General features: G+C 42.3%; 1 protein-coding gene across 2 annotated transcripts in view; it reads right to left on the reverse strand.

Annotated features, from left to right (window-relative positions):
* Nucleotides 1-26322, reverse strand: part of TEP1 (telomerase associated protein 1) — an 89975-nt gene that overhangs the window by 25696 nt on the left and 37957 nt on the right. For both annotated transcript variants that reach the window (XM_075829195.1, XM_075829187.1), the window contains exons 17-39: nucleotides 25563-25625; nucleotides 22278-22421; nucleotides 21444-21620; nucleotides 21228-21348; nucleotides 19816-19943; nucleotides 17325-17438; nucleotides 17117-17234; nucleotides 16838-17041; nucleotides 16515-16678; nucleotides 5849-6002; nucleotides 5459-5638; nucleotides 3666-3758; nucleotides 3447-3579; nucleotides 3219-3372; nucleotides 2920-3056; nucleotides 2754-2842; nucleotides 2543-2657; nucleotides 2167-2443; nucleotides 1808-1925; nucleotides 1099-1223; nucleotides 582-681; nucleotides 336-491; nucleotides 37-246 (exon numbers count right to left, since the gene is read on the reverse strand). In XM_075829195.1, the coding sequence (XP_075685310.1) occupies nucleotides 37-246; nucleotides 336-491; nucleotides 582-681; nucleotides 1099-1223; nucleotides 1808-1925; nucleotides 2167-2443; nucleotides 2543-2657; nucleotides 2754-2842; nucleotides 2920-3056; nucleotides 3219-3372; nucleotides 3447-3579; nucleotides 3666-3758; nucleotides 5459-5638; nucleotides 5849-6002; nucleotides 16515-16678; nucleotides 16838-17041; nucleotides 17117-17234; nucleotides 17325-17438; nucleotides 19816-19943; nucleotides 21228-21348; nucleotides 21444-21620; nucleotides 22278-22421; nucleotides 25563-25625 (3274 nt within the window). The remainder of the gene's footprint in view (nucleotides 1-36; nucleotides 247-335; nucleotides 492-581; nucleotides 682-1098; nucleotides 1224-1807; nucleotides 1926-2166; nucleotides 2444-2542; nucleotides 2658-2753; nucleotides 2843-2919; nucleotides 3057-3218; nucleotides 3373-3446; nucleotides 3580-3665; nucleotides 3759-5458; nucleotides 5639-5848; nucleotides 6003-16514; nucleotides 16679-16837; nucleotides 17042-17116; nucleotides 17235-17324; nucleotides 17439-19815; nucleotides 19944-21227; nucleotides 21349-21443; nucleotides 21621-22277; nucleotides 22422-25562; nucleotides 25626-26322) is intronic.

Consider the following 26322-nt stretch of genomic DNA (forward strand, 5'->3'; position numbering starts at 1 on the left):
CACTCAATGTACTATTACAATCGGTGAGGTTATTACCTTGCCATCTTCTCCACCAGTCAGAAGATATTCTCCATGCCGCAAAAAGTTAGAAGTCAGTGTATAGCCACTATGAGCTCTGAAACGAGACAGCAGAACTTGTGCTTCCCAGGACCACAGGGACACCCAGCCATCAAGACTTCCTGAGACCACTACATTGCCATCTAAGGAGAAAGACACTGTTCTCACGGACGAGGAACCACAGAGAACCTGCAAGAAAGAACATTTTCTAATGAAACTTTAATAATCCCCTCATCAGTATAAGTAGCAATGAACTGTAAGGGGAACATGTCACTTACCGCACTTTTTTTCCAATTGTCCAGTTGAACAACAGATACCTTGCCATCCCAAGATCCCACAGAAACGACATGACCACTAGGGTGAAATGTTGCACAGTTCAGGGGGCTGGAGAAGGAGCTGAAGCTTACAAGGGTGCAACGGCTGGTGTCCCATAACTAGAAACAAAGGGGTTTAGAAAAATACAATAAAAGGACAGTTGCAAATGTAGGAAAGCCTGACAAATATATTAAAGAATGAGGAGTCACCTTGATATCAAAATCCAGAGAGCAGGTAAGTATCTGCCTGCGATCGGCACTAACACAACATCCTGTGACCCGTCGTCTGTGTGCTTCAATTCTGTGTATGCTAGACATAAGAAAAGAACATTTATTAAAGCAATATAGTTAAATATACAAGTACGGTATACAGTATGTGTATTGGGGTCCACATAATACTCATGGGGGTCTGTGAAAGGTCTTATTACCTGGCTACTAAAACATTGAAACTTGCTCCTGAATCGGCCAATGTCTTGTAAATACACGTTTGAAAGGCTCCATATAGGGGAAAATCCTTATATCATTACTTACTGGAATAATTTCAACATTATGGCTAAGGAATTATAACCTCAGACTATTAAAAATCCAAGTTCTATATATGAATACTGAACCATATATTATATGTGTGGACAGAGCCACACATACTGTGTAGCTCCTTTCTGTGTCTTGCAATTTATGCTTAATCTAGACGGGAGTTAAAGGAGATTTCGATGCACGAGTCACTTACCGGCACCCGTCTGTTATGTTCCATATCTCCAATGTTCCATCATATGAACCAACACAGAGTAATGTGTCAGAAATAAATGCACAGCAAGAGATTCCATCACAGCCACTATACAAGGTCCTTATTTCCTGCAACAGACAGAAGCTTATCAAGCCTAAACTATCCTACAACCAGCATCAAGTCCAAAAGTAGATGTGCAAAAGGTAAAGGTCTAACAAATGCACACTTGTTTATGGTACAAGTTCATGGTCAATATCAGATCTGAACAAATGTCGCAACATTTCTTTATGTAACATACTTGCATGATCCTCAATATTGTACAGTATCAAAATTGGTTCACCAATTAATTTTTGTAGGTTAAATTTAGATTTTACATTAATCTCTTCTTGTACCAGGAAGAACTTTACTCCCTCATGTGTGGTGCATACAAGCAGCAAGGTTATAAAGTTATGCTGTGATGTTTGGATAACCACTTTTTAGTGAGCAGGCTATAATTGTAAGAAATCCTCGCTGAAAGTCTACTTAGCCTACGGCATAGAAATGAAACATTACACAGCACACAACTTGTCACAGCAAAAACAAAATAAAATACAGCTATGGAAACGGACACGAATATGAAATTGGTGCCAGTATTTTGAGCTACACCAACATTAACACTCTTTATAATTTAGGACATGGAAAATAATTGACTCGAGTAAATAGAAGTAGTCACCTCCCCGCTGTCTGTATGAAGAATATGCAACGAGCCATCACTGGTGCCCACAACTGCCAGGTCTCCCTTGCAACTCAGTCCAACACAACCCGGAGTAGAAGGGACATCCAATGATTTGCTGTGGTAGAAAAAGACACTTCAAGGGTTTGTCCCACCATAACAACTTATCACCTTTTCACAGGATAAGTGTTTGATTGCTGGGGGCTCCAACCGATCATATAGGGGAGTTGGGACCCACGTTTCTGTGGAGTGACGGTTACTTTGCGTGCTGCCGCTCCACTCGTTCTCTATGGGACTGATAGAGACAGCCAAGCAAGTAACTCATAAATTTAGGGCAGCTCCATCACACAAACCTTTACCTTGTGCAGTAATTTACAGAGTTCGGCTTATTTTCCCATGCTGTGATAAACTGGTTTTCTGAATTCTTCCAGTCTGCCAAAATCTCCTGAGCCTGGATGCATACTGGGGAACAGTCCGGCTCATTCAGAGCCAACTGATAAAACAGAGAAGGATTCTGGGAGAGAATGTGTAAGGATCTCTCAATAAATTCCCTGAATACCCTCACAGGAGGTTCACGTTCTGGCTGATCAGTCTCCATGTGCTCCCAAGATTTCGATTTTTTTGAAAGGACAATCCCTTGGTGAAAAAAAGTAATGGGTTAAAATGCATAAATCCTAAAATATGTAGACGGATACTAAACCATCTCTATGTACAGAAAAGATTGCAGAAACTTACCATAGCTGCTGTAGACCTGGCATAGATGCGGCAAAAAGCCCAATCTGGCATGTGCCCGCAGGAAAGGAAGATGTACCAGAAGCTGACCAAGAGGGTGTAACTGCATGCCACATAGCTGAGAAATGAAATACATAGAATTGTTCACATGTGTAGGCATTTATACACATTACAGTCGATCACCAAAACATTTTTTGGTTTAGAGATTACATACCAGGTGATGGGACAGCTCACTCAGGCATTCAGCATTAAGCACAGGAGAAGTGTCTGGATTTTTAGGGGATGACATTGTCCAGAAGTGTGCTTTAAGAAAGAAAATAAATAATGAGAAGGATTTATCATATTATAAACTTTATTATGAACATGAGAAAGTTTCTCACCAGCCATGAGAAGATGCACCGTACACACAGCATCTGGTTTTCCAAAATAACGTTTTTCCACAGCTTCTTGTAGAAGACAACTAGAGAGATGCAGTCTAGGATCAGACGTCAAGTTATGGCTCCAGAGGCCAAGGACACTGTAAAATGAGCAAAGAAACAGGAGATGAAAAGAGCACCATCAGTACAAATGAATGAAAAAGTTTAGAGGATTAGATGAACATTATAGTTTTTGTAAGGTGAATAGGAAGGTAATATAACAAAGAAAATATTTGAACATAATAAAGCTTCAATAGTCTCACCTTCTCAGTCCTCTGAGGAGCAGTGAAAAAGTGGCCATGGGAATATTATCTGTATGAGTGGCTGCAGCCAGCATGTCAGCCCAGTCGGCTGTATGTATAGACCTAACCTGCTGCAGTGAACTCAGGATCCTAAGCAAGTCTCTCTCCAACAGCCCTGAAAGACCATATAGATTACTTACAGCACCTATTGTGGGTTACCAAAAATTCCATAGTTGGCTATGTCTATACCTTTCCGTGAAATGCAGATGGCAGTCAAAGCAACAGTTACATTGTCTGTTCCATGTTCTTCTTCTAAGCTACTTAGTCTCTTCTGAAGTAGTTGAGGTAGGGTAGCTGGCAACTTCTGTATATCCTCAGAGAGCTACACAAGTATACAGTTGGTTATGGACAGATTATATTCTCTGAATACATGCAAGGTAAGAGAACGTTTATGAAGTGCAAACTGACCTTCTCAAAAACAGCATTAGCTCGCAGCTCCTCGCAGGCAAGAGTAAGATACAGAGGGTCACGTGTCCCTTTCTTAATCATCAAGAGGCGCATCTGCATGGAATCATGGAAGTAAAAGTTATTAGTGAGTGAAGGTTCCTTTACATTCGGGGAAGTAAATGGATTTCAGTCTACTACCAATGCAAGATATTTTTAAAAACATATACAGTACTGTGCAAAGTTTTAGGCATTTGCGGAAAAATGCTGGAAAGTAAAAATGCTTTAAAAAACAGTAGCGTTAATAGTTGTTTTTTTTATCAATTAACAAAATTCAAAGTGAATGAACAAATGATCAATCTAAATCAAATCAATACTTGGTGTGACCACCCTGTGCCTCCAAAACAGCATCAATTCTTCTAGGTACACTTGCACAAAGTCGTGGATTTTGTAGGATTATAGTCAGGTGTATGATTAACCAATTATACCAAGCAGGTGATAATAATCATCATTTTCATATGTAGGTGGAAACATAGTCATTAACTGTGAAACAGCTGCGTAGGAGGCTTAAAACTGGATGAGAAACCGCCAAACTCCGCTACAAAAGGTTGTGGAACACAGTTTCATGTCACAGGTCCACCATAGCAAGACTGAGGAAGCCTACATCCACAGAAGATCTGTGGCGAGTTCTCCAAGATATTTGGAACAACCTCCATGCCTAGTGCCTTCAAAAAACGTGTGCAAGTGTACCTAGAAGAATTTATGCAACGGGTGGTCACACCAAATATTGATTTTATTTGGATTTCTCTTCTGTTTATTCACTTTGCATTTTGTTAAATTGATAAAAAAAAAAAAAACACTTAACACTTCTATTTTTAAAAGCATTCCTACTTTGCAAAAGTTTTAGGTAGTTCTGGAAAAATACTGCACAGTACTGTAGATATAATTAAAAATAAAAAAAATATAATAATAATAGTATAATAATATAGTGTACCTCATGGATTAAAAGGGGTTATCTGGTTTGGGCAACCCCTATGCATTTTACAGGTCTCCCAGCGTTTTGCTGCCAGGACTCCAACAATCAATTTTTTATCACCAGGGGAACTGGCTGGTAAGTGCTCATGAGAAAATTAGGTATTAACCATTGAAATCAATAGGACCCCTTTGTGAATGACGCTCAGCAGTTCTTGGCTCTGGTTAAAGGGAGTCCCAAACTAAGTGGTCTCCTTTATGATGTTCATAGGACCTAAAGCAGACACCCCCTTTAATTAGTTATGTGTTTTAGGATTATCTGCCAATGTGACCTTTTAAAGTGTTTTTCTGCTTTTAGCAAATTCTTTGTTTAACTTTCTCTCTACCCCTATTGATCATTTAATGTTTCTCACTCCTTTCATATACACAGTTGCTTTCAAAACGATGTTTACCCTTGAAAACCGACAGCAATTTAGTTGTCAGATGTAACAGCTAGGTTATGTGATTATTTATACTCCTACAATGCACTGCTCTTTGAAAATAGAAAAACAGTCAAAAATATGAACTTTGTTTTTAACATAAAAGCAGCAGAAAGCCATATAAAAAACACAAATTATAAGACATGTAATAAAAAAAAAAAAATCGGTAAAAAAAAAAATCAAAGCAAAGTATATAATTAGTCAATATTTTATGTAGATGTTACCTGTGGATTGTAAATTGTAGCTTTAAGCGTAAGTGTACATAAAGCAGTAGTTTACATAAGAAAACAAGAATTTCATAATCTATGAACTTGGTACAGTACACTACATATTGACTGTGTAAGGATGTGAGCACCAACATCTGACCTGGTTATTAAAGGCAGATTCCTCTAGCTTTTTTCCATAGACGGCAAGCTTTCCTCTGACCAGCCCAGCTCGCTCACTTGGCTCCAGCCTCCCCAGGGTAATGAGAGTGATACCCTTACGCTTGCTTAAGGTGCCACATAAAGATGATCCCTCAGTTACACTCAGAACAAGATTAACTCTCTGCAGAAACAAAAATGCAACTAGTATTTGAGGTTCTAACAGACAGAATATCATGTCATCATATTTCCATAAACGTCTTCCACCAATAATTTTGTCATGGTTAGGACCATGCTCTTAGTATGGAATAATTCATGTTATGGCCTATTTCCCCAACAGATTCATATGTGGTCAGTCTGCCTGTTTACAGAGCGGATATAAGAAATTTTGTACCTGAGGGAGTAAATCTGGTATCCAGTCAGAAGTCAGCTCCCCAGCACATCCACACAGGACATCAGCCCCATCGATGAGTAGCGTTAATATGTCACTCCGTCTCAAAGTGCCAGAAATTAACAGAAGCAGACCCTGAAACTCGTCTAAAGCATCCCTGTAGTAAGACCGTAAACACAACAATTTTCCATTTAGTGATGAGGCACTCGTTTTTAAATAAAATCATCCACATGTACAATATACTTCTTTGACGCGGGCGTCTATTTACGCGCCGTCATTTGACAGCGGCGCGTAAATATACGCCTCGTGTGAACAGACAAACGTCAGCCCATTGCTTTCAATGGGCAGATGTTTGTCAACGCTTTCAAGCCGCATTTTTCGGACGTAATTCGGGGCAAAAACGCCCGAATTACGTCCGTAATTAGGGTGTGTAAACATACCCTTAGAAAGGAAGGAGCACCATTTGACTTTGAGCTCGTTTTGCTGGAATGGTTTGCGGCACCATGTCACACTTGCAAGCAAAGCCCCTGGGTGGCCAAAACAGTGCAAACCCCGCAAAAGTGACCCCATTTGGGAAAGTACACCCCTCATGGAATTTATCTAGTGGTATAGTGAGCATTTTGACCCCACTGTTTTTTTTGCTGAATTAATTGTAATTAGGCAGTGAAAATGAAAGCACCCCAACAATTATAAAGCATTTTTTCCCGAGTACAGCAATACCCCACATGTGGTCATAACCTGCTGTTTGGACACAGAGCAGGGCTCAGAATGACAGGAGTGCTACTTGGCATGCAGATTTTGCTTGATTGGTTGGTTTCTGGGCGCCATGTCACATTTGCAGAGCCCTTGAGGTACCAGTACAGTAGAAACCCCTCAGAAGTGACTTCATTTTGGAAACTATATATCCCTCGGGGAAATTATCTAGGGGTGTAGTGAGCATTTTGATCCCACAGGTGTTTCATAGATTGTATTAAAATGAGGCAGTTAAAATGAAAAACATTTTTTTTTTTCCAAAACATGTAGTTTTGCACCCAGTTTTTTATTTTCACAAGTGGTAATGGGAGAAATTGGGTAACAAATTGTGTGTTTGTTTTTTCTCCTGAGTACGGCAATACCCCATGTGCTGTTTGGGCACATGGCAGAGCTCCAAATGGAAGGAGCACCATTTGGCATTTAGAGCACAGATTTTGCTGGACTGGTGTACAGGCGCCATGTTGCATTTGCAGAGCTCCCTTAGGTACCAGAGTAGAGTGTAAAACCCTGAGAAGTGACCCCATTTCGTAAACTACACCCCTCAAGGCATTTATCATTTGCCTCGACATATGACAGGGCTTAGGAGTGAAAAAGCAAATGTGCATGTGCGGCCTATTTTGGTGATTTTCGGAGCATTCGCCCACAATGGCAGGGTTCTGGAGCCAAATAGTAAAACAAACCCCCAAGTAGTGACCCCCATTTTGGAAACTGCACCCCTCAAGGCATATTTTAAAGGGGTGTAGTGAGCATTTTGACCCCACAGGTTTTTTTCTTTATTAGAAATGAACGCTCAGTGGATGGTGCAAAGTGAAAATTGCAATTTTCAACAGGTATATGCCATTTTAGTGCACAATATGTTGTGCCCAGTTCGTGCCACTGAAGACAAATACCTCAAACTGTTAAGCGGGTTCTCCCGGGTATGGCGATGTCATATGTGGACGTAAACTGCTGTTTGGGCACACTGTAAGGGTTCAGAAGGGAAGGAGCACCATTTGGCTTTTGGAGCGCAGATTTTACTTAGTGGCAGTTCTGTTTCGTGTTTTGTTGGTATTTCAGTTTCTAATGTGGGGGCATATGTAAGCTGTGCGGAGAACATCAGGGCATAATAAGAGGGTATAATAATGCGGTAAATAAATAATTCATAGATATGTGGCCAGTGTCGCAATGAAATCTTATCCGCTTTTGGAACATTGCACATTTTGAATCACTACATTCTGAGAGTCAGAACTTTTTTATTTTCTCTTCACCGGAGCAGTGTGAGGGCTTATTTGTTGCAGTACAATCTGTAGTTTTCATTGGTACCGTTTTGGGGTACATGCAATTTTTTTTTACAAACTCTTTATTTGGTAATGAAGACATAACAAATCAGTAGACATTCCCACATATCGGGAGCATATATCGCTACGTAGAGCTTTGAAACATTCTCAGAAGAAAACATAGTGATTGAGATTCATTTCTAAACAGGTGTTGCAGGAATATCTCATATTATCAAAAACATTGTTATATCAATACTTTAAATGATATTTAAGAGTACAGTGTAACAATAAAACATTTAACCCCTTCCTAGTGTATGATGAAGTAAAAGTTAGTAAATGTGTGTCTCTAGAAAAAGTAGGGTTTTCCAGCCCACGATTACAGAGACCGGCTAGGAAGAAACAACAATTAAACCAAAATCTACCAAACATGGTGCAGCTATCCATAGTAAAAAATCTATTTCTGTCCTAAACTGGTGAGTCCTCAAAACTAACAGAAGGCTCTAAGCGATTTCTATGAGGTCCAACTGATCCACTGGGCTTCACATTGTGGCAATCTGTTTTCCAGAATACTAATTAATTTCTCAAATTGGTGTATCTCTTTAATTTTGTTCAGCGTCCTTGGGAATGGGATAGATAGTGATTTCCAGCTAATGGCTACCGTCCATTTGGCTGCTGATAAAATATGCGAGATTCATTTTCTATTTAGTTTGGGTACATCCGGAATTTCTGCATTCAGTACCGCTGACCAAGGGGTTAATTTGATTTGTAACTGTAATTTAGAATTGATAAAGCGCTCAATTCGTTTCCAATGAGCCTGTACTACTGGACAGAACCACCAGATATGAGCCATAGTGCCCCTCTCCCCACAGTTTCTGAAACAAGCATCAGAACTACCTGGAAAAATTTTGCTAATTTCTCCGGAGTAAGGTACCACCTCGATAGAATTTTATACGATGTTTCTTTAATATTATTCGATTGAGATACTGTAGCTGTGTTATCATATATTTGTTGCCACGAGGTCGAGTCTGGTATATTTCCCAGCTCCCGTTCCCAAGCCATCATATATGAAGTAGGACCATTATATGTTTCGCTTCTGAATTGGGAGTACAAGACTGAAATCAGCCCTTTCCCCCTTGGGGAGTCTCGACAGTTAGCTTCGTAGAAGGTTATACTAGTGTCGCTTGGTAAAAAGACAGATCCCGAGAGAAGATGGTGTATTTGTAGATATCTAAAATATTCCCTGAGCGGGATTTGAGAATCCTGACGTAGGGCCTCAAAAGGAAGGGGTTTACCGTCTTTGCACAATTTAAGTAATGAAGTGAAACCTAATAAGGTCCACCACTGGAAGGCCTCCGGGTGTAATCCCGGTGGAAAATCAGGATTAAGCAATAATGGTTGTAATGCGGATGGATTAGATATAAATTTTAACTTTTCCCGACAAATTAACCAAAGTGTGAGGGAGTGTTTGATAATGTTATTTTCAATGCCAGAAATGTGAGATCTTAAAACCAGAGACCACATCAGTGCCTTTAGTGAGGATGGAGATGTGGTAAGGGATTCAAACAGAACCCATTTTACGGTGTTGGGGTCACAGTTCCATGCTGCGATCTGCGAGATTGTACATGCGATTCTTTTGATCACTCTTTATTTCATTTTTTGTCAAGCAAGATGACCAAAAACAAGCAATTCTGAGAACGTTTTTTATTCTTTTTTTTACATCGTTCACCATGCGCTACAAATGACAATTTTACTATATTTTGCGGGTCGATAAGATTACGGCGATACCAAATGTATATAGTTTTTTTTATGCTTTGCAGCTGTCAAATCACTTTTGTTTCAAATTATTTATTTTTTGTGTCGCCATGTTCTGAGAGCCATAACTTTATTTTTCCGTCAAAAAAGCTGTGCGAGAGCTTGTTTTTTACGGGACGGGCTGTACTTTTATTGGTATAATTTTGGGGTACATGCAATCTTTAGATCTTTTTCTATTCTGTTTTGGGAGGGGTAGCGACCCAAAAAAAAAAAACAGATTCTGGTATTGATTTAGTTTTTTTTTTTTTTTTTTTTACAGTGTTCACCCTGCGGGTAAAACAGCGTGATGTTTTTATAGTTCGGGTCGTTATGGACACAGTAATACCACATGTGTGTACTTTTTTTTTATGTTTTCCGTTTTTTTCCTATAATAAAAGACTTCAGGGAAAAAAAGGCAGTTATTGTTTTTTTAACGTGAAACTTTTATGTTTTTACGCTTTTACAAAATTTTTCGTAACTTTTTTTTTTTGGTCCCACTTGGGGACTTGAAGGCATGAAGCCCTGAACGCTATTCTAATAGACTGCACTTACTACATAGTGCAGTGTATTAGAGCGGTCAGCTATTCACCGAAAGCAAGCCTATTAGGCTTTGCCTCCCGGCAGGGATTAATTGCCTTTCGTACTAGGAGGCCATTGTTAGGCCTACGGTTGCCATAGCAAATGAACCATCGCAACCATTAGCAACCATCGGGTGCTATCTAACCACCTACATGTAGCGATCACTTTTGATTGCTGCGTCTAAGGGGTTAATTGGCTGGATCGGAGCCTAGCTCCGGTCTGGCCGTTACACCCGACACCTGGCGGTGATGGCGCTGGCTCAGCTGAGCCCGTTCCATCATATACACGTTCTCAAGGAGCTGTGATTGGTCAGTCACAGCAGACTGACCAATCACAGCGATTGCCGTCAGGGGCAGCTGCGATTGGTCCCCTGCTGTCTTACTGTGCCGATCAACTGTCAAAGAGTTGATGGCACAGTTCTGTCGCCTTGTCCTTTGACAGAGTGACAGTTGTTAGCCAGGACGCACCAGTACGTCCCAGTGCCTTAAAGCACTGCAATACAGGACATACCAGTGCCTCCTGGTGCGCTAAGAGGTTAAAGAGGTTTTCCCACAAAACACATGTATCCCCTAACCACAGGACAGGGGATACATGTGTGATAACTGGGGTTCCGACCGCTGGGACACCTAGCGATGAGGAAAACAGGGGGACCAAAAGTTTCCCGAAGTGCTCCATGAGAATGGAGCACTGGTGCTCACGTTCGGCCAGTGCTTCATTCATTTCTAAGGGGACTTCTGGGACCACTGTCTCCGGCAGCTCCGAAAAATTTAATGGATCGCTGGTTGAGCATGCGCACTAGCGCTCCATTCTCATGGAGCACTTTGGGGGCTTTCGATCCCATGTTCTCCTCATTGCTGGGGTCCCCCAGCGATCATACACGCATCCCCTATCCTGTGGATAGGGTATACACGTGTTTGTCGGAAACCCCTTTAAGGGGGGATTCACACGAGCGTGTATTCGGTCCGTGCGGGCCGCGTGGTTTTCACGCGGCACGCATGGACCAATACAAGTCTATGGGGCAGTACAGACAGTCCGTGCTTTTTGCGCAGGGTTTGTCTGCTGCGCAAAAAGCGCGACAGGTTCAATAACTCTGCGTATTTCGCGCATCACGCACCCATTGAAGTCAATGGGTGCGTGAAAACCACGCAGGTTGCACGGAAGCACTTCCGGGCGAACCGACTGAAACAGCGCACCAGCTGTCAAAAGGATGAATGTAAACAGAAAAGCACCACGTGCTTTTCTGTTTCCGAACATCCAAACGGAGTGTCTTTGCGATGAGCGAAGCCGGACAAGCGAACCGAACTTCACCGGGTTCGGCCGAACTCGTTTTGGCCGAACCCGGCAAAAAAATTATCGGTACGCGACGTCAGGAGATAGTCACTGTCCATGGTGCTGAAAGAGTTAAACTGTTTCAGCACCATGGACAGTGACTTCCGATCCCAATATACATGAACCTGTAGAAAAAAAAACGAAGTTCTGACTTACCGAGAACTCCCTGCTTCTTCCTCCAGTCTGACCTCCCGGGATGACAATTCAGTCCAAGTGACAGCTCCAGCCAATCACAGGCCAAGCACAGGCTGCAGCGGTCACATGGACTGGCGCGTCATCCAGGGAGGTGGGGCCCGATGTCGAGAGGCGCGTCACCAAGGACGCGTCACCAAGGACACGTCACCAAGGCAACGGCCGGGAAGTTCTCGGTAAGTACGAACTGTTTCTTTTTTTTCAACAGGTTTTTCGATATTGCGTTCGGCATTCACGGTCGAGGGTGCTGAAAGAGTTAGCTCTTTCAGCACCTTGGACAGTGACGGGCGTCGACTAGCCTCATCTCTATGATGGCGGCTGCGCGAAAATCACGCAGCCGCGCATCATACACGGATGACACACGCAGCTGTCAAATGTTTTTTGCGCGTGCAAAACGCTGCGTTGTTTGCGCGCGCAAAAATGCAACGTCCGTCTGTATCTCCCCTAAAGGGAATGTGTTGCCAACAAAACATGTTTTTTTTTTTTTAGTTAAACAATTAGTGTGTAGGTGATTAAACATTGTTCTAATTTTTTTTATTTTTTCCACGAGTCAGGAAATATTATAAATTGGATTCAATTTATAATATTTCCCAGCACTGGTCACTAGATGGAGCAATTCCCAAAATTGCAGCATTGCATGTGGTAAAGCAACCACATTGCTTTATGCTGCAAAATTGGGAAAAAATCCCTCGCTCTAGTGAGCTCTCAGAATCCCCCCCTCCTTTATCCTGGCTAGTGCCGGGAGAAACAAGGGGTTTGAACGGTCTAACTTCCTACACTGTGTGTCGCCATTTTTTGAGCTAACACACAGTGTAGAAGGTTTACATACACTAGTAAAACACACTGAAACACGAACATACATAGAAATCACTTACCTGCTCCAGTCGCCGCCGCTCCCTCCGGTCCGTCCGCTCCGTCTGCTGTCGCTGCTCCATGTGCACAAGTCCGGAAGCCGCGACCGGAAGTAGTAATCTTACTGCCCGGCCGCGACTTCCGGTCCACAGGAAAATGGCGCCGGACGGCGCGCATTTCAAATCGGACTGTGTGGGAGCGGCGCATGCGCCGTTCCCACACACACGGCGTACACCAAAGAGGATGGAACGGGCCCCATTCGCAGTCCCTATGGGACTGGAGCTGCCGTATTCCATGTCTGTATGTGTCGTTAATCGACACATACAGAAATGGAAAAAAAATGGCAGCCCCCATAGGGAAGAAAAAGTGTAAAAATAGAAAAAAGTAACACACAAATAAATATAAACGTTTTTAATAAAACCCTAACATAAAACTGATATAAAAAAAAAAATTTTGGTGACACTGTTCCTTTAAGTCCAGCAAAACAGGCATCTGCTTTGTACTGTAATGTTTTGCTTTGAGGCTGAAAATAGAGCTACATGCATGCTTAGCCAGGGCAAATCTCCCATGGGAATCTTCAAAGCCACTTGTCATCAAAGTTCTTAACAAAGAATTAGCATAACACACACATGGAGAAAACATGTTTCAAACTGATCAAGGCAAACAGCAGAATTTTTTAGTGTTCACTAAAGCACTAACCAAAAAAGAGGCAGACTTAGGGTATGTTCACACGATTAACAAAATACGTCTGAAAATACGGAGATGTTTTCAAGAGAAAATAGCTCCTGATTTACAGACGTTTTTTGAGCAACTCGCGTTTTTCATGTCTGTTTTTGGAGCTGTTTTCAATAGAGTCAATGAAAAAACCGGCTCCAAAAACGTCCCAAGAAGTGTCCTGCACTTCTTTTGACGAGCCGTCATTTTACGCGCCGTATTTCGACAGCGACGCGTAAAATAAAGGCTTGTTGGAACAGAACATCGTAAAAACCCATTGCAGGCAATGGGCAGACATTTGCAGGCGTAATGGAGCCGTCTTTTCAGGCGTAATACGCCTGAAAATAGGTCGTGTGAACATACCCTTAGTGTGAGGACTAATATATAACACTAACACACACACACACACACACACACACACACACACACAAAAGTATTGGGACACGCCTCTTAATCATTGAATTCAGGTGTTTCATTCAGTCCCATTGCCACAGGTGTGTAAAGTCAAGCACCTAGCCATGCAGCAGCGTTTAGGCTAAGATCACACACACCGTTTTGATGCAGTTTTTGGCTCAGGTTTTTTAGTCAAACACAGGTGTGGATACAAATGAAAGGAGATGCATCAGTCTTTTCTTTATACCTTGCATTCCTTTTGGATCCACTTCAGGCATTGGCTCAAAAAAACAGAGCCAAATACTGAATCAAACTTTGTGTGATATCCAGGCCTTACAAACATTTGTGAAAGAATGGGCCGTTCTAAAGAGCTCACTGAATTCGAGCAACTGTGAGTTGTATTATTGCAAAGCCAAAGCATTTACAAACTAAGGCCTCATTTACACGAGCGTAATATACGCGCGTGCTTTTCACGCGTGTCGTACGCACCTATATTACTCTATGGGGCAGTGCAGACAATGCGTGAATTTTGCTCACGACATGTTCTATAATCGTGCGTTTTTCGCGCATCACGCACCCATTGAAGTCAATGGGTGCGTGAAAACCACGCATGCCGCACGGAAGCACTTCCGTGCGAACTGCGTGATTCGCGCAAGAGCTGTCAAACTGAATGTAAACAGAAAAGCACCACGTGCTTTTCTGTTTACAAACATCCAAACGGAGTGTCAGAATTTAGAGATGAGCGAACCGAACTTCACCGGGTTCGGCCGAACTCGTTTTGACCGAACCCGGCAAAAAAATTTCCGGTACGCGACGTCAGGAGACAATCACTGTCCAGGGTGCTGAAAGAGTTAAACTGTTTCAGCACCCTGGACAGTGACTTCCGATCACAATATACATGAACGTGTAAAAAAAAAAAGAAGTTCTGACTTACCGATAACTCCCGGCTTTTTCCTCCAGTCTGACCTCCTGGGATGACAATTCAGTCCAAGTGACAGCTGCAGCCAATCACAGGCCAAGCACAGGCTGCAGCCAATCTCAGGCCAAGCACAGGCTGCAGCCAATCACAGGCTGCAGCGGTCACATGGACTGCCGCGTCATCCAGGGAGGTGAGGCCGGATGTCAAGAGAGGGACGCGTCACCAAGGCAACGGCCGGGAGACCGGACTGGAGGAAGCAGGAAGTTCTTGGTAAGTATGAACGTCTTTTTTTTATTCACAGGTTGCTGTATATTGTGATCGGAATTCACTGTCGAGGGTGCTGAAAGAGTTACTGCCGATCAGTTAACTCTTTCAGCACCCTGGACAGTGACTGACGTCGACTAGCCTCATCTCTATGATGGCGGCTGCCCGAAAATCACACAGCCGCGCATCATACACTGATGACACACGGAGCTGTCAAGTGCCTTTTGCGCACGCAAAACGCTGCGTTTTTTTGCGTGCGCAAAACGCACACGATCGTGTAAATGAGGCCTAAAGCAACTCGTAAAATTACAGAACAGGGTTGCAGAGTGCTGAGGTGCATAGTGCATAGTGCATAATAGTCTCTAACTCTCTCCTGACTCAATAAATGCAGTGTTCCAAACCTCCTTTGGCATGAACAACCCCATAGGAGCTTAATGCCATGGATTTCCATGGCCGAGCAGCTGCATGCAAGCCTTAAAGAGGCTCTGTCACCACATTATAAGTGCCCCATCTCCTACATAAGGAGATGGGCGCTGTAATGTAGGTGACAGCAGTGCTTTTTATTCTATTCACAATCCCGACACTTCGTTAATGTTTCTGTGGTAGTTACAGCCGAGCAAAGCATAATCTCGCTGTAACCTGTCATTTACAGCGTGATCTCGCAAGATTATGCTTGCTCTGCTGGAAGTACCACAGAAACGTTACCGAAGTGTCGGGATTGTGAATAGACATCCCGTCCTGGCTGGAAGGAATGTCTATTCACTGTCAAGACACTTCAGTAACGTTAATGTGTCAGTATAAGACAGCACATAGCGATGGTGACACTGCGTTGTTCGTTGTTCACTGACTAAATGAATGGGGAGAAGTGCATGACGCTGATTGGTCACTGACTGGTCAGCGGAATATACTCCTCTGTACAACGCCCACTTGGTCTAAAGTAAAAACACTTCCACTTGGGCATTAAGAAACGAATTAGCATAAAGCTAAAATCGCTCCTAAACGTGGTGAAAATAGATAGTTTTTTTTATATAAAAAGCACTGCTGTCACCTACATTATAGCGCCCATCTCCTTATGTAGGAGATAGGGCACTTATAATGTGGCGACAGAGCCTCTTTAAATCACCAAGCACAATGCCAAGCATTGGATGGAGTGGTATAAAGCATGCCGTCACTGGACTCTCGAGCAGTAGAAAAGTGTTCTGTGGAGTGAGGAGTAACACTTCACTATCTGGCAGTCTTATGGACGAGTCTGGGTTTAGGATGTACTAAAATGGAAACGGTGAGCCAGGCACTCTCGTCCAACATCAGTGTCTGACCTCACAAAATGTTTTTCTGGATGAACGGGCAAAAATTCCCACAATCTCCAAAATCTTGTAGGAAGCCTTCCCAGAAGAGTGGTAGATGTTTTAGCTGCAAAGGGCAAACCAACTCCATAATTAATAACTATAGATTTAGAATGGGAGGTCATAAAAGCTCTTGTGGGTGTAATGTGTAGGTGCCCCAAAACTTTTATCCATATAGTGTATATGCCTGCCATGGAGAATTAGTCCCAGTTTAAACACTACTTCCACCACTTGTTGTTAACTGTGCCTTGCTAATGTCCAATCAAATATATAGAAACACAAACCTGTATGAGAGGAGGCTTCTGCGTTCTCTTTGCAGACACTTGTTCAGTTGCTTGCAAATAGACTTAAGCATGTCCTCTATGTCTTTTGACCCATGAGATGCGCCCGTAAAATGATAGAGGACTGATGCTGTACCCACAAGTCTCAGTTCTTTAACAAGGTCTGCCTGCCAAGGACACATAAAAGATACTGGTTACACAAATTGTATATGAAGAACCCTCATCACATTCTCCAAAGTCAACCTCACTTGAAAAAAAAACTCTTCCACCACTGATCTCTCCCGTATTAAACAATCTGTTGTTAACATGACAACAGCAAAAATTACCATAAAGACAGTTTTCCCCTGGCTAGGCTCTCCAACCACCAGAAACACTCTCCCGGTTGCTGGAGATGTTCGTTTCTTCTCAAGGATCTGTGCACACAACTGCATAACTTGCTTGCTTCTAGCATAGGAATGTCGTTCATGCCATTCTTGAAAGCCTTCCTGTATTAGTTGATCATCATCATCTTCCGATACATTTGACCCATCCTAAGAGAAGCAAGCAATGATTTACGAACATTGAAGACGACAAAATGAATATATACAAATGAGAGTGAAACATACCTTAATAAAATCCCTCTCAATCATTTGCCATACATCATTTAATACTCTAGCTCCAAAGTCTTCTAGTGCGGTCATGTGTGGTTTCCCATCACGTTCATCACCCCAATGACAGGAGTATCTACACAAGAAAATACAAGAACAACTATATTGTAAGCCAGAAATACCTCAGTTCAAAGCTTCAGGTTCCTAAGATGTGCTGAAAACTTACAAGTAGCTGATAGCGGCAGGATGTTTGGCTACTCTGTTCTTCAGTTCCAGCATAAGTTTTTCAGCTTCTTTAGATTCCGAAGCAAACTCTGAAAGCCAATGGCTGGGCACAGATCTGAATGGCAAGAATAGACACAGAGAATATGAAAGCTTATAAGTCTTACAGTTAAAGGGAATGGGTCGCGAATTAAACCTTTTTTTTTTTTAAGTAAGTTACTTATTTCGACTATATTTTTACGTTTTTTTGCTGTATTTTTTATTTTTTTTCCACATGGTGGAAAGTATTAAAAATGAAATAATAATTTTACATGTTTTCCCATGTTGGCCACCAGAGGGAGCACTTCCCAGAATTACAGCAAGGTGAATAAGGCAAAGCAACCTGACTCACAGCTGCCGTAAATGTGGGAGGGAATCTCACCCCCCCCCCCCTCCTATAAGCCAGGAAAAGGTGTCTTAAAATTCCTAAGCAGTGTCCAGCTGTCATTTTGGATGTGATTCTGCAGCTGGCAGAAGCTATAGGACACACCAAAAGGCTAAGGCTCTGTTCACACGCTTACTAAACAAAGGGAAAACAGCTCCTGATTTTCAGTAATTTTTTAATCAAACTCGCGTTTTTGGCGTAGTTTTTTTACGGCCGTTTTTGGAGCTGTTTTTCTATAGAGTCAATGAAAAACAGCTCCAAAAACGTCCCAAGAAGTGATATGCACTTCTTTTTGGCGGGCGTCTTTTTACGTGCCGTTTTTGGAAAACGGCCGCGTAAAAAACGCCCCGTCGGAACAGAACGCCGTATTTCCAATTGAAACAAGGGGGCAGATGTTTGTAGGCGTTCTGCTTCCGATTTTTCAGCCGTTTTTTGGGACGTTTACGGCTGAAAACCTTGCGTGTGAACATACCATTAGAATGATGAAAGTGAAGTGAATGACTTTTCAGTTGACAAGTCCATACGGCGTGTATTTGACACGTTTTTTTTTTTGCGCATTTTACTTGCCAAAAACCACATAAAAATACCGCTTGCTTACGCTTTTAATTTACATGATTGGTAAAGTGTGCTGCTAGTACATACAACGCGCTTTTTACACACGCGTTTTTAAAAAAAACTGTCGGGTCAATTGGAAAGCGAGCTGTTAAGTTTTTTAAAAACGCTTGCGTAAAAAAACGGTTGCGTAAAAAAGAACAGTGGGTGGGGTTGTGTGTGGCGTAGTTGCATGTTTAGGGGGAATTGTGTGTGTGTGTGTGTATGGGGGGGTGCTTGCCGCTGATTCTTCAAAACAGCTGATAAGCGGCTATGAAGGATCAGCGGTGCCCGTGCATACGCCACATGTGCTACACAGACACACACATGCCGTATTCCATCTCTGTATGTGTCATTAATCGATGTATACGGAGATGAAAAAAAATGGCAGCCCCATAGACAAGTAAAAGTATGAATACATTAAAAAGTAGAAAGTGACAACACAAATAAATAAAATTTTGGTTTCCATTATATTAAAAGCAATATAATAAGAAAAAAAATAAAAATAAATCATGACACCTTCCCTTTAAGTCTATGTAAACCTTTGCACACTTTTTTTTTTTCATTAAAACAACATGTTATGGTATATTAAACAACTTTTTAATTGTTTTTTCATTTAAATTTTTTTTTACTTTTTACACAGCTTCATATAGTAAAAAAAACAAAAACGTGTGCAAAGGTTTACTGGATACATAGAAACTGTATATTGCACTCAGAGCTAAATCCGTCAGGTCAGTGAGACAGCGGCTTTGGTGACAGCGGGTCCGATCCAGCTGTTATTGATCAAATCTCAGTTTATGAACTGGTGGATCGGACCCGCTGTCACCGAAGGAGTCAGTCCCGCTCACCTGACGGATTTAGCTCTGAGCGCAATATACAGCTTTAAAAAATCCAAGATACATAGTAGCTGTATCTCAAAACGTAATAAAAAAATAAATAAAAATGAAAAAAGTGGTTTAAAATATCATAATACGTCGTTTGATTTATTAAAAAAAAAAAAAGTGTGCGAATGTTTACATAGCCTTCAAGCCATATTTCACTAACACGATTTTCTAGTTAAAGGAAAGGCCCAATTAAAAGTGTGTAAACATTTTCAAAACTATGTGATCCCTGTTCTCACTGGAACAGATTGGTTTCAACATTGCAACAAGTAGAGACGGTTATGGAAACAATTAATTTAAATGATACATTTTTCCACCCCAGCGATGTGTTTGACTCCACCCATTATCATGGTTATTGACCTCTCCCAAAATAGGTGTCAGCTGGCAGGTGCACAATCCAGGTATGGAAAAATGTACAAAATAGCATTAGGTAATGAAGAATGTATAATGATATCGAACCATGAAAAGAAAAAAAAAAGAAAAAAGTTTTTCGATTGGAGTTTTAACATTTGCTTTTCCCCTGAAACAAGGTCTTGAAACTTATGATTTTTTTATATACATTCATTCGTGCATGCATTTTTTAACTGTCAAAACTTTACCTAAGGGCTTCAGGATTTCTAAAGTAGAAGAAAGCCTTTGGGTTTCCTGATTTATTGTTCTTACAACTCTGCAAAAACTGCATGGCCTCCAACTCTGTAATGGATCGTCCTGCAGGATACGTCTGAATCTGCCAAAGATATAGAACACTAAAACACTGATGCCTTAAAGGGGTTTTCCCACTAACTAAAATACAGTTAAATGTATTCATAAATGGCAGTTATACATTTGTGCAATTACATGTTATTTTCTAAAATGTACGGTTATAAAGATATTATTACCATGCCTCTGTCAGTTTTGTTGTGTTACTGGTTGCCCTTGGATCCGACCATAACCCATTCCTCTGGATATGGTCCGTAAAAGATACATCCCGACCATAGTATGGCTTTGTGGTCGCTTTCACTGTTCTCATGAACGCGCTTTATTTCGTTTGCACTCGGGAACTTCCGATTATTCCCGAGTGCTTGGTGGGACTACAAGCCTGTAGCTGCTACTGCGCGTGCGCAGCAGTAGCACTGTCCATATCCCTGCCTGAACTCGGGAACTCGCAACTGTTCCCGAGTGCTTCTGCTAAACTTGCATTTCAGCAAGACTGTATGCACCCGGGAAGCGGCGACTGTTCCCAAGTGCTTATTCTAAAACTGGTATTTCAGCGTGTGCTACTGCGCATGCGCAGTAGCACCGCTGTAGAAGACTGTATGCAGCAGGGAACCGGCGATTGTTCCCGACTGATTCTAATTTACTATTTCAGCGTCTGCTACAAGTACTAGTACTGCAGTAGCATCGCTGTCCAAATCTTAGCCTGCACTTGGGAACAGTAACCGCTTCCCGGGTGCATACAGTCTTGCTGAAATTCAAGTTTAGCAGAAGCACTCGTGAAGCACAGTTGCCAGTTCCTGAGTGCAAGCTGGGATTTGGACAGCGCAGTAGCAGCTAAAGGCTTGTAGTCACCCCAAGCACTCGGGAATAATCGGAAGTTCCCGAGTGCAAACAAACTAAAGCGCGTTCATGAGAACATTGAAAGCGACCACAAAGCCATACTACGGTCGGGATGTGTCTTTTCTGGACCATAGCCAGAGGAATGGGTTATGGTCGGATCCAAGGGCAACCAGTAACACAACATAACTTCTGACAGAGGCATGGTAATAATATATCTTTATAACCGTAAATTTGAGAAAATTACATGCAATTGCACAAATGTATAACTGCCATTTATGACTACATTTAACTGTATTTTAGTTTGTAGGAAAAAACCTTTAAAGTACAAAAAAAAAATATTGTGAAAAGTCATCTACTGTGTTCAACTATAATTTAATACGATGCTTATAAAAGGGGAAAACATTTTTCGATAACCTGTGCATATTCTGGATCTATTGAAAATAAAACCTTATATATGTCAGGAACAGACTCTTACCCACTGATACTCAGGAAGGATTGGAACAGAGTAAGCTTTGGGAACATGGCCATATCGCTCTCCCAAGATACCAATGAAAATATGACTCCGAACAACTTCAGAGAGACATAGAGACAACTGCCTAATGTCCAAAAAATAAATCGGTTACAGCAGAGAACTAAACCAGGTTTTCACTAATCTTATACACACAATTTTGATTTTACACTTTTATCTAACCTGTCTTTTTTTGCTTCCTCTTCTGTAATTCCCCACCGTAGATCCACTTCCTCCAGAGAGAGGTAGTGACCAGCAGCACGCTGACGCAGTTGCGGCATCACCTGTCCAATCAAGAAATCTCTCTCCGAGTGCATATCACGGAATGTGGAGGAAATAAAAACACGGACACTCCGCCACCTAAAAAATACAGGAAATGTGACTATTGCAGTCCAATGCCAACATCATACATATTTCCCTAAAGGTGTTCTTTAGATTACGCATCTATAAAATGCTCTAAACTGTACCATGATTGTAATTCCACCCAGTAGATGGCCAAGGTGGGGCGATAGAAGAACAGGAACCCTCTTTGTTCAATGGCAAAGATGTCCTTGACTTGACACTTCCGGGTGCATTACATCCACTAGTTCCGCTTTAATTGGTCACAATCACACCGATGCCATAATCTAAAGGCAGCCATATACATAAGAATGGCTGAATGAGCGCCCCCCTACTGACGCATGAATAAACATGCATGCTCGGATCAGCCAAGCGTGCAGGTGTATTTTAATGGGGAGAGAGGATTAAGGAGGCAAGATAGCCGCTTATCTCCCGAAGGAAACAAAGGATCGAGCACGTTAAAATCTTAAAATTTCAACAAGCCTGATCCTTCTTTGTCTGGCAGCCTCCATTCAAATTATCGAATGCGTATGACCAATTTCAAGGGAACTTGTTCTGATGAAAGGCTCTCCTAGACTGTTTTGTTTTTTTTATAAAAAATATCAACACGCATAGGGCAAATATTAAAAGTATTACTTGAAAGAACAACCTGACTTTCCATGTAACAAAATCACTTACTTCTGTTTGGGAATAGAGGTAAGTAGATTGCTAGCTGCTGCATGTCTCTTTTTGAAACTCTCTGGATCTTCTGGAATATTGAATCTTTCATTAACTTTCTCCACGTGATCCAATAGTCGGGCGGTGCCCCTCTCTGATACATATCTAAAACAAAATCAAAGTAAATAAGAATAATATATATATATATATATATACACACATATACATACATACATATATATATACATACACACACACACACACACACACACACACAAAAAAGCTAAGGGCCTTTCCTTCTTCTCATACTGGAAACCATATGGGAGGAGGAAAGACAAGTGATCGCACGAGAATCGCAGTTAAGTCTGGGTAGTGTTATTGACTTGCAGATATCGGAGCTCGTTTTAACAATCTATATTTCCGTGTAAAAGGACCCTTAATGTAGATTTCATATAAACATGGATGTAATATAATCATAATAATACTTCCTTTGAAATTTTAATAATATTAGAACATGCTAGTGAAGTACATACATAAAAGTATTATTACTTCATTCTATAGGACTTCAAAAGTCTTGCAGGCGAACCCGTCCATCTTACATACGTAATTTAAATCCGTGCTCCTTTTAATTATCACATTGGAAACGGTTTTTGAATTATTCTTAGTATAATAAAACCATATTAAATCGATCAAGTGAAAACAAGAAGAATAAAAGACCAAACAGAATAAAGACAAAAGATGTAGACCTGTCCTAATCGTTAGACGTAACCATATATTTTTAATCACAATAAACACACCAAGCTTACATTACGGGTTGATGCCAGGATATCAACACAAGCATCTAATTAAAGTGAGCTTATCGTTCTAATTTGTTTTTGCATAAGTCAGTAGCAGATACGAATATATGAAGCTTTGTAATACGTCTTATTTGGGGAAACCGGCACCTTTCAGCAGCCTGTAGTTACCCTTTTCCTGCCTGCAGAATCTCGGTCAATGTTCAGAAACTCCCACAGTCACCAACAAATCCATTTATTATAAAATAGTAAATAGAAGACAGGAGAGGGGGGAGATGCAGCTTCTCAAACACGGTTTCAATGAAACAGCATGAGGGAGGGAAGGAGAGGCGGAGCAGCAGATGAGACATCGGATTGGCTCGTTTAATTAATTGGGGGACACAGCACCATGGGTATATTCCCCTGCCACTAGGAGGCTGACACTAGGAGAAAACTAAAAAAAAAGTGTTGGCTCTGCCTAGTGGGGTAGATCCACTCCTGTTATACCAAGCTACTTAGTTTGTACCAAGAGCAGTAGAAAAGTCTAAAACAAAATAACCACAATACCAACACGTCCCGGACCCTGGAAAAAAAACATAACCACCTGGGAAAAACAATCCACAAAGATGGGTGGGACCTGTGTCCCCCAATGAACTCAACAAGAACGGGATTTTACGGGGAGTACAAAAATCTGATTTTCCCATTAAATCATTCATTGGGGGACACAGCACCAGGGGACGTCCTAGAGCAGTCCTGGAGGGTGGGCAGAGAAAACACAGCCATGCAAACAGTCAAATTCACAGCTGCCTGCAACGCCATATGACCCAGACTTGCATCGGCGGAAGCCAATGAATGGATCGGATAGAGCCTTGTAAAGGTATGAACCGAGACCCAGGTAGTGGCCATACAAACCTGAGCGGCAGAAGCCTGATGCCGGACTGCCCAGGACACACCAACCGCCCGTGTAGAGAGGGCAGTGACCCGGAATGAAGGGTCCCTACCCTTAGCAGAGTAGGTCTCCTAGCCAGCCGAATCCAAATAGAAATGGTAGCCTTAGGAGGTCGGCCCGCCCTTGCATGGGCCCTCCGGAACCACAAAAACGAGTCAGAGCAGTGGAGCGACTGCGTAACCTAGAGATAGATTCAGTATGCTCAGACCATGTCCAGCCGGTGCAGAGCACACTCGCTCTGATGCGAGGGGTTAGGGCAGAATGAAGACCGAACAATGTCCTCATTAAGGTGAAAAGACACCACCTTTGGAAGAAAGGACGGTACAGGCCAAAGTACCACCTTGTCCTTATGGAAGATCATGAAAGGGGGTCTGCAAGATAAAGAAGCCAATTCAGACATCTTGCGGATCGAAGTGATGGCCACCAGAAAGGCAACCTTCCAGGACAAGACAAGGGGCGAGACTGAAGAGCATCAAGGACCAAGTTGAGATCCCAGAGGAGGATGATACGGAGGGGCACAGGGGGCGTCCCACTATAAAAATGTTTTAATTGCAGAACAGAAAGCCAGCGTGCACTGAAAAAGAATAGACAGGGCAGAAATGTGACCTTTCAGTGATGCCAGACTAAGTCCCTGGTCCATGCCCACCTGAAGGAAGGACAGGATGCGCGGGGTAGAACAGTGAAGGTGGTGGAAGTGTTGAAGCTTACACCACCTGAAATACACCCGGATGTGCAGTGGTAGATCCTCTGGGACTGAGGCTTTCGAGCCTTTACCATTGTCTGAATGACTGGTTCAGGCAAATGAACAGGGAGGGGGAGCTCCAGAAGCCATATCCTTGCAGTAGAGTGCAGAAAAAATGGCCCAGCAAGAGAAAACATGCAACAGACCAGCAGCAGGTACATCACATAACAGCTGAACAGCGGAAACCGCCCCAGCAGCAGTATAAGGCACAGCATCCCAGGGGGGGGGGGGCCTCGAAGGGGAGCCACATGGTGAAACACCGAGGGGAGGGGGAATGTTCAGTTATCCATCTGGTGTCTTTTGGCGCGTGCCTGGCACCCTGAAGAGTAGGTTCACCGGCATTCCTGCCACTGCGGACAGGGTGACCTAAAAGGTGGGGAAATGCAAAAATTCCACCCAGCGCCCACGGGCAGGGGGGGGTGGTGTTACGACTAATGTGGCGTACACGCAGACGACCCCGCTGCAACCTGAAAAGAAAAACATGCATAAAACTAAAACAAAAAGCAGAAGTCCTGTATGCAAGTCATGTCTGCCTCCTATGGAAATTAGGCTAAAACAGAGTAGCTTGGTCTAACGAGAGGATATAGCCCACTGGGCGGAGCCAACACTTTGTTTTTTCCTAGGGTCAGCCTCCTAGTGGCAGGGGCATATACCTATAGTTCTGTGTCTGCCAATTAATAATTTAACGAGAAAAAACATTTCCGGGTGCACTATATCTAATACACATCTACAGCAACCTAAGGAGTGATTGTTATTTTTTATTTTGTAACAAAAAGGCGTACTTTCAGAACATATGTCCGCTATGGAAGATTTTACCGCTACATGGAAAAGGCAAAACTTACTTCAATACTTGCTCTGTAAAACCGCACAGAGTCACATCATTACACTGATCAAGGGAGTCCTCACTGTTAACAAACATAAGAGAACTGTAATAAAATGTATGGCGATTGGAAATACACAGACCAAAATGTAAGGGTTCAAAATATGTGCAGTATGTAACATTAGAAACACAGGGATCTACAGTAGGTCTACGACTGTTCACATTAACTTGTATTAAAGAGGCTCTGTCACCAGATTTTGCAACCCCTATCTGCTATTGCAGCAGATAGGCGCTGCAATGTAGATTACAGTAACGTTTTTATTTTTAAAAAACGAGCATTTTTTGGCCAAGTTATGACCATTTTTGTATTTATGCAAATGAGGCTTGCAAAAGTACAACTGGGCGTGTTGAAAAGTAAAAGTACAACTGGGCGTGTATTATGTGCGTACATCGGGGCGTTTTTACTTCTTTTACTAGCTGGGCGTTCTGACGAGAAGTATCATCCACTTCTCATCAGAACGCCCAGCTTCTGGCAGATCACGCTGTGACGTCACTTCCCCAGGTCCTGCATCGTGTCAGACGAGCGAGGACACATCGGCACCAGAGGCTACAGATGATTCTGCAGCAGCATCGGCGTTTGCAGGTAAGTCCATGTAGCTACTTACCTGCAAACGCTGATGCTGCTGCAGAATCAACTGTAGCCTCTGGTGCCGATGTGTCCTCGCTCGTCTGACACGATGCAGGACCTGGGGAAGTGACGTCACAGCGTGATCTGCCAGAAG

The sequence above is a fragment of the Rhinoderma darwinii genome, chromosome 1 (genome assembly GCF_050947455.1).
Source record: "Rhinoderma darwinii isolate aRhiDar2 chromosome 1, aRhiDar2.hap1, whole genome shotgun sequence".
Lineage (NCBI taxonomy): Eukaryota > Metazoa > Chordata > Amphibia > Anura > Rhinodermatidae > Rhinoderma > Rhinoderma darwinii.